The sequence below is a fragment of the Diospyros lotus genome, chromosome 9 (genome assembly GCF_014633365.1).
Source record: "Diospyros lotus cultivar Yz01 chromosome 9, ASM1463336v1, whole genome shotgun sequence".
Classification (NCBI taxonomy): Eukaryota; Viridiplantae; Streptophyta; class Magnoliopsida; order Ericales; family Ebenaceae; genus Diospyros; species Diospyros lotus.
This window is the reverse complement of record NC_068346.1, coordinates 26,686,326-26,698,511: the sequence shown is the minus strand read 5'-3', so window position 1 is coordinate 26,698,511 and position 12,186 is coordinate 26,686,326. Positions and strand designations below refer to the sequence as shown.

The 12,186-nt window shown below is 36.6% G+C and overlaps 1 protein-coding gene across 3 annotated transcripts in view; it reads right to left on the bottom strand.

Moving 5' to 3' along the window:
- Positions 1-12,186, bottom strand: part of LOC127809843 (uncharacterized) — a 161,663-nt gene that overhangs the window by 23,267 nt on the left and 126,210 nt on the right. For all 3 annotated transcript variants that reach the window (XM_052348977.1, XM_052348978.1, XM_052348979.1), the window contains 4 exons: positions 11,178-11,232; positions 8,895-9,025; positions 7,808-8,800; positions 7,481-7,557 (listed from right to left, as the gene is read on the bottom strand). In XM_052348977.1, the coding sequence (XP_052204937.1) occupies positions 7,481-7,557; positions 7,808-8,800; positions 8,895-9,025; positions 11,178-11,232 (1,256 nt within the window). The remainder of the gene's footprint in view (positions 1-7,480; positions 7,558-7,807; positions 8,801-8,894; positions 9,026-11,177; positions 11,233-12,186) is intronic.

The following is a 12,186-nucleotide window of genomic DNA, read 5'->3' as shown; positions in this document are numbered from 1 at the left end:
GAATGTTTGATCAAAGAATTTGAAATTGAAGAGTTGGGAAGATTGAAGTACTTTTTGGAATAGAAGTGGCTCATTCTAAGGAGGGAATTTTTTTCTCTCAACAGAAGTACATATTAGACTTACCTGCTAAAGCGGGAATGTTGGGAGTTAAGGCAGTTGACACTCCAATTGAACATAATCATCGATTAGGGGAAGTTCCAAAAGATGGTGTAGTAGACTAAAGATCCTATCAAAGATTGGTTGGGAGGCTAATTTATCTAGCACACACTTGGCCAGGCATTGCCTATGCAATGAGTGTGGTTAGCTAATTCATGCACAACCCAAAAGAAACTCATCTAAAAGCAGTGTATAGGATCTTACACTACTTGAAGGGAACCGTCGAAAAAGGTATTCTACTTAAAAAGGGAGAAACTATGTCTCCTGAAGTTTACACAGATGCTGATTATGCTGGTTCTATGGTGGATAGGTCCTGTCTACATCAAGTTACTGCACATTTCTAGGGGGTAATCTTGTGACTTGGAGAAGGAAAAAGCAAAGTGTGGTGGCAGAACTTAGGTCAATGGCTCTAGGGATGTGTGAGTTATTGTGGCTTAAAATACTGTTGGATGATCTTAGAATCAATTGGACAGCTCGTATGAGACTTTACTATGACAATAAATCAGCTATAAGCATTGCCCACAACCTTGTTCAACATGACTGAACAAATCATATTAAAGTAGATAGGCATTTTATTAAACAAAAATTAGATAGTGGCTTGATTAGCACCCCGTATATATCCTCAAGTGATCAATTAGCAGATGTGTTGACTAAGGATTTACCTGTAGCTGTGTGTCAAAGGTTGATAAGCAAGATTGGAATGCATGACATTCACTCACAATCTTGAGGGGAAGTGTTGAAGGTACATGGGATATCTTGTCCTTATTCTCGAACAAGATATACACACTTGATTGATTTTTCTTTCTAAAGATGTTAAAACCGAGACTATGATCTCTCAAGAATCACTCAAGAACCTCACTGAATTCAAACCAACATTGAATACAGAAAGTAGAAAATAAAAACAGAATTAAAAAGTAAAGAAACCAAACCAGAATGCAGCACACAAGATTTACCCTGGTTGATGCCATTTACATGGCACTACATCCAACAATCCAAGAAGCAATCAATCCACTAGAAACAAATCAGAAACCAGTACAAGAATACCCCTCTTTCACTCCACCTCGCCTCTCGAATACAATACTCTAATGAAGACAACAAGAACTATAATCACATAGCTCTTAATCTCGCCTCTCACTGTATCCGAACCCAAGGAATAAAAGATATGAATGACTGATGATAAAACTAGCCTCCACACCCTCCTATTTATAGACTAAGGGAGGCGAAAATATCTAAGGGAAATAACGAACTTTACAAAAGTCAAATCTACCCTTAATAAAACAATTAGTTACATTTATGTCCTATTAACTAACTGCTGCCAAATCATCATTATTTCTTTATGATTTCTTCAATAAATTCAGCATGTAATTACTTTAGGCAAAACAGTAACAAATCTCCACCATTTTGCTTTAAGTAATCCTAGAATTTCAACCTTCTAGCTCTGCTCACTTCTTGAATATCCTGAAAACACATCAATCAAAACACATCAAACTGTAACAACATTAAGCAATGAAGTAATTTGGACAATGGGATTGCCTTAGTGAAAATATCTGCAGCATTTTCACTTCCAGCAACTTTTATAAGTTTTACCTCCTTCTCAAGGACTTCTCTTATAAAATGATATCTAATATCAATATGTTTTGTTCTTTCATGAGGACTCTGATTTTTGGCCAAATGAATGGCACTTTGACTATCACACTTTAAAACAATCCTCACATTATATCCTAGGAGTTCACTAATCAAACCTTTCAGCCACAAAGACTCTTTAACAGTCTCTGTTACAACTATATACTCTGATTCGGTTGTTGATAGAGCTACAACTGATTGAAGATTAGATTTCCAACTAATTGTAGACTTCCACAATTTAAATACATAACCGGTTGTAGATCTTCTACTATCTAAATCTGAAGCATAATCAGCATCAGAATATCTTATAATGTCTGGATTTTTAAAGTCATCAGCCCCACCATAAATCAGAACCTTGTCAATTGATTCTTTTAGATATCTAAATACCCATTTAACTGCTATCCAGTGTTCTTTCCCTGGATTTGCCATAAATCTACTTATCACACTCATGGCATGAGCTAAATCAGGCCTAGAACACACCATTGCATACATAATGCTGCCAACAGCATTAGAGTAGGGAATTCTCTTCATTTCTGATAAATTCTTTTCATCTGTTGGAGATTAAGTATGAGAAAGTTTAAAATGTTGAGCAAATGGTATATTTACTACTTTTGCATCCAACATATGAAATTTTCTCATAATTTTCTATAAGTAGGTTTTCTGGGATAGCTGAAGAGTTTTGTTCTTCCTATCTCTACATATTTCCATTCCTAAAATCTTCTTGGCTTCACCAAGCTCTTTCATCTCAAACACTGACTTGAGTTTAAGTTTTAAACTTTGAATCTCAGCTGTTGATTGGCTTGCTATGAGCATATCATCTACATAAAGCAAGAGATAAATTGCTATTTTAGTGGAAATATGTTTAAGATAGACACAACAATCAAAAGAACTTCTTATAAACCCTTGACTTATCATAAAAGAATCGAATTTCTTGTACCACTGCCTAGGGGACTGCTTCAGTCCATATAAGGACTTCCTCAACAAGCAAACATTGTCTTCTTTTCCCCTAACTTCAAACCCTCTAAGTTGATCCATTAGAATTTCTTCCTCTAATTCACCATGAAGGAATGCAGTGGTAACATCCATCTGCTCTAGGTAAAGGTCAAGATGGGCTGTTATTGCAAGCAGAATTCTTATAGAAGTGTGCCTTACAACTAATGAAAACACTTCATTAAAATCAATTCCTGCTACGTGGGTGAAACCCCTAGCTACTAACCTAGCTTTATACCTAGGTTTAAGGCTATCTTCAGCTCCTTCTTTTACCTTAAACAACCACCTGCAGCCAACAATTCTTTTTCCCAAAGGTCTATCCACTAACACCCATGTTTCATTCTTTCTTAAGGAATTCATCTCAGCTTCCATGGCTTCCTGCCATTTTTGAGCTTCCTTAGAATTTATAGCTTCTTCATAGGTTTGAGGTTCTTCTCTTGCTGTTTCTTCTGCACTTAAGAGCGCATATGCAACCAGATCCGAGAACCCATACCTCACTGGAGGCCTATTTATTCTTCTTTGTCTATCCTTTCCTACATTATACCTATCTCCAATAGGATTCCCAACTGTACTGGATGAACCAGCACTGTCCATGTGCTGATCTTCATCATAACTGGATGAGCCTCTAACTTCTATAGATCTATCAAGACTATCTTGACTTGAGGATTCTTCACCAGCACTTGGCTGGTCCTAAAATGGTTCTAAAGGAGAATTTTGAACAGCATCAGCATCCTGTTGTTGCTGTTCAAAATTTACAGCTTTATCTTTCCCTTTCCTATCCTCATTTTCTCTTCTTAGATCGATAAATGAATTTTCATTAAAGGTTACATCTCTACTTATCATGGTTCTAGGCATATCTTTTTCTAAATTCCACAACTTATACCCCTTAACTCCTAAAGGATAACCAATAAACACACACTTCTTAGCCCTAGGCTCTAATTTTCCTTGTTTTATATGTGCATAAGCTATACACCCAAAAACCCAAAGGTGATCTAGGTTTGGCTTATGATTATACCACATTTCATAAGGAGTCTTAAATTCTAAGGCTGATGAAGGTGATATGTTTATTAAATAGGCTGCTGAAACAACAGCCTCTCCCCAAAATGCTTTTGAAAGCCTAGCATGGAATAGCATACATCTTACCCTCTCAAGTAGGGTCCTATTCATGCGCTTGGCCAGGCCATTTTGCTTAGGATTTCTAGGGGCAGTAAGATGTCTTAAGATGCCATTTTCATTACACAATTGGGTGAATTCCTTATTACAAAATTCTAAGCCATTATCAGTTCTAATGATTTTTAATTTCCCACCCTTTTGATTTTCAATCATGATTTTCCAAGTTTTAAAAGCATCAAAAGTGTTATCTTTTGTTTTTAAAACAGAAACCCAAACCATTCTTGAATAGTCATCTATAATAGAAAGAAAATACCTAGCTCCACCTAAGCTGGAGTTTGACTAGGGCCCCATAAGTCTGAATGGACATATTCTAAAGGACCTTTAGTGATATGCAATGCTTTCTTAGGGGATTTTGTTTTTACAGATTTTCCATAGATGCAAGTTTCACATGTATCTAAATCTGTCAATTTTTCAGAACCTAAGATCCCTTGATTAGCTAATTCTTTAAGCCATTGGAAACTTATATGAGCCATCCTAAAATGCCATAGTTTTGATAGTTCATAGGTCTTTTCTTCCCCTATGGCTGCATCTCCACATACTATGGAAGCTATCATAACAAATATCCCATTTTTAAGGACTGACTTCATACATATAAGAGATCCTTTAGCTACTTTAAGAATATCCTCACAGCCACTATAACTGTAGCCATTCTTAGCTAATTCTCCTAGGGAAATCAGATTTCTTTTAAGTTCTGGGACATACCTAACAGATGTCAAAATTTTGATTGATCCATCAAACATCTTTAGCTTAATATCCCCAATCCCCTTTATTCCACACTCTTGGTTATTACCGAGAAGAACCTTCCCTCCACTCATGTCTTTATAATTCATAATTCATAGTCCAATTCCTGAATTGAGTTTGAAAACTCTGATTTACCTTTATCAGAAAAATCCTGCTTCCTTTTAGGGTAGTTTTTCTTTATATGTCCTTCTTCATGACAATGAAAACATCTAAATGTTTTCTTGCCATTTCTGGACTTCGATCTAGACTTTCCTTTAGCTTTAGGGTCTTTCTTTTCAGATTTATACCTAGTTGACAGGGCATCACCAGCATTTTTCTTAGATTCTACTTTCTGTTGTAAATCTTTAGAATTAAGGGGACCTATAACATCTTCTAAAGATATGGTATCTCTTCCATGCTTTAAAATGTCTACAAAATGCTCATATGACTTAGGTAGTGAATGCAACAGAATTAGGGCCTTATCTTCTTCTTCATATGATATACTTAAATTTTCCAAATCAGGACACAATTTGTTAAATTCATCAATATGATTTTGAAGCTTCTGCCCTTCTTGCATTTTGAAAGTAAAAAAATTTGCTTTCAGATACAGCCTACTTGAAAGGGATTTAGTCATATATAGGCTTTCTAATTTGGCCCACAAATCCTCGGCAGTTTCCATTTTAGACACTTCTCTAAGGACTTTATCTCCTAAACTCAAGATTAGGGTGTTGAAAGCTCTTTCACTGATTTCTTGCCTACGATTATTGGCTTCTAATCTTTGTTCGGCAGTAGCAGTTTCTGGGAAAGGTTTTTGGGGTGCTAAAGCTTCCTTTAACCCTAAATTTCCCATTAAGGCTTTCATCTTAATCCTCCAAAGTCCAAAATCATTTGTGCCATCAAATTTTTCAATATCATACCGACCAGCTGGGGTTGCAGAAGCCATAGTAGACAACTCGACTATAGGTTTCTAAAGATCCTATAGGTTTCTTGATATTTCTTGATTAAAAGACCTAAAGCTCTGATACCAAATTGTTAAAACCGAGACTATGATCTCTCAAGAATCACTCAAGAACCTCACCGAATTCAAACCAACATTGAATACAGAAAGTAGAAAATAAAAACAGAATTAAAAAGTAGAGAAACCAAACCAGAATGCAGCACACAAGATTTACCCTGGTTCATGCCATTTACATGGCACTACATCCAGCAATCCAAGAAGCAATCAATCCACTAGAAACAAATTAGAAACTAGTACAAGAATACCCCTCTTTCACTCCACCTTGCCTCTTGAATACAATACTCTAATGAAGACAACAAGAACTATAATCACACAGCTCTTAATCTCGCCTCTCACTGTATCCGAACTCAAGGAATAAAAGATATGAATGACTGATGATAAAACTGGCCTCCGCACCCTTCTATTTATAGACTAAGGGAGGCGGAAATATCTAACGGAAATAACTAACTTTACAAAAGTCAAATCTACCCTTAGTAAAACAATTAGTTACATTTATGTCCTATTAACTAACTGCTGCCAAATCATCATTATTTCTTTCTGATTTCTTCAATAAATCCAGCATGTAATTACTTTAGGCAAAACAGTAACAAAAGATGTATGGTATATCTTCTAGAAGATATATGACTGTGATTGTATTCTAAATTAGTTGTATCCTGAATTGTATAGGTTTCCAAATCTGGATTTGGAAACTTCCTATTCTGATAGGCTGCCTTGTACATAAATTTAGTAATCCCTTCAAGGGAAATAAGATTGAATTTTCAGGTCATTCTTGACATACGCAAATCCCAACCTGTGGTCCTTCAAATATCTCATGAAGTAAATAAATATAGGGCATCAAAGCTTGAAATAACATGGGTTATGTATGAACACATGGACATAATATGATAGTAAACACAATGTATATTCTACATTATCGGTCACCATCTTTTAGTAATGTACTTGAAATTAAATGGAAACACAGACCAAAAAGAAAATTTGTATCTCCACTCCATGCAAGAACTAAGGTTCTTTGTTTACTATCAACTGTAATATGCATCTTCTTCCAATGTCCCATACCCTTACACTAGTTGCTTCCAGACTGGAAGTTCCAGTGGACGTGGGTACACAATGATGACCCCGAATTTAGCAACTTGACAGAAAAGAAGTGGGACAAGTATTGAAGTGCTTGCTATTTTACTTTTACCTGAGGTACATGCCACAACTACATATTCCCCCCCCCCCCCCCCCCCCCCCCGCGCAACCCTTTTTTTTTTTTTTGACTGTGAGCATGCTTTTGAGTTTGGGGGAGAGGGTGCTGGAGGGCTCTTTATCATTAAGGATTTACTAACAACTGCCTAGAATGAGATGCAACTAATTACATCACATTTGTTGAATTAGCTATAAAACCTGATTACTAGATTCACATATCTATTTCCAATAAATAAGAGGAATGCCATAAAAAGTCCCAGAAATCCAATTTGTTTGTTTGCATCTTCAATATTCATGGTTCACCATGAAAATTTTCAACACTAGGCACTTGAAATCTGACGGTAAAGCTTAAGAATAAAACAGATCTGTTTCTTGCTAAATATTGTATTTATTCTACCAAACACTGACAAGACCCCGATGAGTGACTAGAGTCCATGCTGTATTCTCTACTCTCTCTAGATATTAAAGAATGAAATGTGCAGTAGAAAGTGAAGCAAGCCATGAAAGACGCTGCTCACTGATGCTGTATTAACAGAACAAAATTCAGCAGGGTCCCTTTACTTTGGTCTGTTTATGGAATATACATAAGCAAGTGCAAATTAAAGCGCAGACCTTTTCCTTTGCTGCTGAACCATCCAGAATGATGAAGCCTGGTTAGTTGATGCAAGATCTAAAATAAGAACAGGATCCTGAAAAGAAAGAGAAAGGAAGATAACTTAGGGAGTCGAAATTCATGCCACAACACAAACAGGAGCAATGTTTACAAGGAAGGTTGGTAAATAGATAAAGTTAGTACATAGTGTATAGTAAAAGGGCATTTATGTAAATATGTGTATATTTTCTATTCTTTGACCTAATATACTTACATATGTACATCTTACTCAAAAACGTATAGTCATATTGACTAACACCTTCAACAGATAAAATTGAAATTCTAACCTTTTCCAAAACCCAACCACCTTGAATGAACAACGAAAGAAATATGGGTTTCTGGACATCAACAGAATATATGTGTGCACTGCCCCGTGAAGAGATAATGCCTTGCTGTAACTCAATGCTAATACCTTCCTTTGGTTTTTCCCATATAATGAACCTTGCAGGGCTTGGAAGCCGGTTTTCCAACTTCAATGGAGAGTTGATAGAGATTTTCCAATCATAAACAGGAGCATTAAGCTCCGTCTGAAGAACTGAGGCATCTGTACTAATACTAAGCCAAAATTGCTTACTACTAGTACTTGGACAACACCAAAGCACATCCTTCTTCTCAAGCTGGTTTAACTTGAAGGAAGAAGAGGCAGCTATTTTATTTCCTAGCTTCATTGTATTTTGTCTTGAAAGCAGACCTTGATCCATGGTGGATTGTTCCTTACCATAGGCATAAAAAGAGCCTACAGCAACTGAATAGCCCCATGAATATTGGTCAACACAAGGGCGAACCTCTAAGCAGTGATCAGAGTCCTTGGACATGCTTTGCCAGGGTAATATGGTGGAAGACCCAGGAGTAATGGTACTGAAAAATCTGTTTATACTACTTATGCTTTGTTCAGTAAATTGTTGCTTTCTAGCTGTAGGGAGGTCATAATTATTGATGATAGACACAGGGGAGGCTGAGATATCCAATTTGACATCTGAATCATTTGTTACAGTAGCAAGACCCCTGAAAATTACATGCTTCTTTCCATTCCTCATTACAACTTCCATAGCAACAAAATCATCTTTCAGTCTTCTTGTGATCACTGACAGAGGAAGCAATGAACGGAAACTCTCCCATTCACCTTCTGGGCCAAGCCCCACCCAGAAACCTACATCCCTGTCTGCATCATTTCCAGTTTGTGTGCTACTTTGAAAATTTGCAGTGGTTTTCCGTTCAAAATAAGATGTCAAAACTAGAAGGCATCCATTGGAATTTATGTCATCACTGTTAAGCTGACCCTGAGAATGAACAAGGGAAATTTACTCAGGGTATAGTACTGACAGATGTAATTGCACCAAAGACTACCTACAAGATCTCCAACGAGTCACTGACCTTTCTCCTTAATGGGTGTGATACAATGTGTTGGCTGTCGGGCGGTTGATGCAGCATTCTCACCGAGGCAACCTTCTTCAAGGTATTTGTGCCTTGTCCAACAGAAAATGAAGATGCGCCGACAATTTCCCCTATATCCACCAAAAAAAAATTTGAGATAAATACGACTAAATATAACTGAACAAGTTTGTTTCCAATGAACCAAGTGCAAGGGGGTATGCATTCAGTTGCAAGAAAATATAATCCTACACAATGTTACATAATATCAGAACATTAAAGTTGATGGTTAACACAACCGGATGCAAAACATCATAAACATATGAAATTAACTAAATAGTGAGATTTGAAGCTACAGATTGAGGGGAAGCGAGCCAAGAAAGACAAATAGTTGCAGAGACTTGCTTGACTCTTGCATATGAGTTCTGGGTCTGGAAACATTATGAAAAATAGTATAAGTACATAACTCTACTTTTAGGCTATTGTATATTCTATTCATACTAATATTCATGTCTGTTAAAGTAAAGGAATATTGTATTCCTGTTAAGTAACCTAAAAAAGGTAATAAAGAATAACCTAAAAGGGTAATAAACAACTATGGAAAGGTCACAAAGAAGATATAAAAGATCCACAAAATATTCTCAGAATATTCAAACTATATCTCAAGATATTCTAACATCCCCCTCAAAGTCAAGAAGCTAACAAGTTAGCTTATTAGAGTCTGAATATCAACTTATGAAAGCGCCTGGATGGATGAAACAATATGGCCAGTGAGAGGTGTAGCTGGAGAGAAGCATGGCCGGTGAGAGGCACAACCAGGAAGATGCTTGGCCGATGAGTGGTGATTGATCCAGCATCATCTGAGAAAGAAAACCGAATTGCAGCTTGAATAAAGGCCTTGAATAAGAAACCCATAAGGTGAGAATGAGAAGCTAGGAAGGCAAGAACAAGACCAACCTTGCAGAGAACGATGTTCACTGAAGTCAGCATAGTAGTTCATAAATTGTGGAGGGTAGAAGACTCGAGCTTCTAAAGAAGATGACTAGATTTGCATTGGAGAAGATATGCCAGTGCAGATTCAATGGCAGTGTGATACTCAAGTGGCTCCTTCAACAAGCATTAACAAGGCCGTGAGGTTGGGCAAGGATGACACAGCCACTGAAAATCATTGATAAGGAAACAAATTGGAGGAGAGTCCAATCAGAAGGCAAAGAGTCGCTACAAGTCGTTGCTGTAGAAAACCCTCCAGAGAAGGGGATTGAAGAAAGTGATGAGTGTGCACAGTGGCGAGGTAGCAGTGATGATAGGCTGTGATGGCAGGGACTCAGAAATTGATTTCAACAAAGAAGACAGTGACCATTGGTGATGTAATTTCCACATCATTGATGGTATCTATGCACGCAGAGACTTCAGACTTTGCTGATGGTAAATCATATCCAAACTAAAAAATTCCCAGCTGTGGGCGGGAGATCAAGACAAGTTGAGGAGGTGATAAATGGAGGCTCCAAGAATGCAAAGGTGGCATGATGATGGCCACAAAAATCTCAGCAGCACTGAACTCAAGAAGACTGCTGATGTTGCAAAATGGGTCAAGGTTGCCAGAAGGCAGCGAAATCCAGCAGTAAGGAGCCATCAAATTTACCGGCGAGATTGCAGAGAGCAGTGGCGACATGGGAGTGAAACCAGCAAGGATCATGAGAACCCTCTGAATATCAAGAATCTCTGGATACTGAGAAATCAAGGAGACCATCTAAAGACCAAGAATGCTCGGCATTAGCAAAAATAGATCTAGAGTTTTGACAACAGATCTATTTCTGCTGCAGATCATGGAGCTGGCTGAGGATATTGTATTCTTGTTATTGTATTAGAAGGTATATATTTGGTATATATAAGATATTTGACTAACCTAAAAAGTTAATAAAGACTACCCTAAAGAAGGTAATAAACAACTCTGGAAATATTACATAGAATACATGAAACATCCATAAAATATTCTCAGAATATTCTAACAATATCCCAATCCCATGATATTCTAACAATGTCAAATCTTGGAAGCACAACCAGATGCAGCTTAAATAGAAGAAAATAAAATAAATGCATCTGTAGACGAATAAAATAATCTGATATTTCTCTGAAGTGTATAGACAAGGTATAGATGCAAGAGTACACTAATACCCTAATTACAATAAAACCCTCACTATACTTATACACTTCAACAGTATCACTAAATTTTATGTATCTTTATCAGGAAATAATTTGAATTGGAAATTAATCTTCCATGCATACCTTTTCCGGCTTTTGCTGCAAGGTTTGTCACCTCCACTTCCAACTTAGCCAGCCCCTGGAAATTTTATAGAAAACAAATTTTGCTGGTTGAAATTCAGATTGAGGAATGAAATCTAAGAAACTGTTAAATTAATTAAAGATGCCAACTTTTGGGTATCTGGTATCATAAGCATGGTTCAGAAACTTCTCCAAAGACGAGCTCATCACATCAAAAGGTTTCTCAGAAACCTTTAAAAATATATAAAAACAAAGACAGAAAATCTTGATGTTAGGAATTTAATTACATGGAAACATAGAATATACATACAAATCCCATTATTATGACAAACAACTCAAGATGGATGTCATTCATAGGAAATGTCCAAATGCTGTAACAGCAATACTTCTAATTCCTGCCGAAGGTGTGGTGGCAAGAGTAGAATAGAAGATGTCTGGAACATGAGGAGGTAGTTCTTGAAAGAAAAAATTGTTTAATTATTCATCTCCTGTAGGAATTTATTTTCTAGCACTGGTCCATGAAATTTCATTAAGATTGTTAGCAGTTCTTGGCCCTTGCACAATTTTAAAATCCTTACACAATTTTTTTTTTCAAAAGAAAAAGAAAAAGAAAATGAAAATACATGGAACATTTTGTCAAGTAAAGTTCCAGGAACACTAGAAACAGGCAGTAGAGAAAAAGAGGGTTCGCCAACAAGCGGGAGTGTAGGGAAGGAAGGCGACATTTCGTGCCAATTGTAAAGCAAGTATAGCAATGAGAAATCAAGCCAAACCCTATACAAACAGCATTTACAATAACTTCTCAATTTAACTGTCCGCTAATGGATACAACATGACAAGACAGGATTTCCAATTGCAGTTCATCTTTGAACGCAGTTTCTATTATTAACAAACAAAAATAAATAAAAGGAACCATAAAGTCTTAATAATCATTTCGATTTGGTACACAAAAAGGTAACATTATTGGATGAACACTAACCAAGAACATGAAGTCTTAATCATCATTTTGATT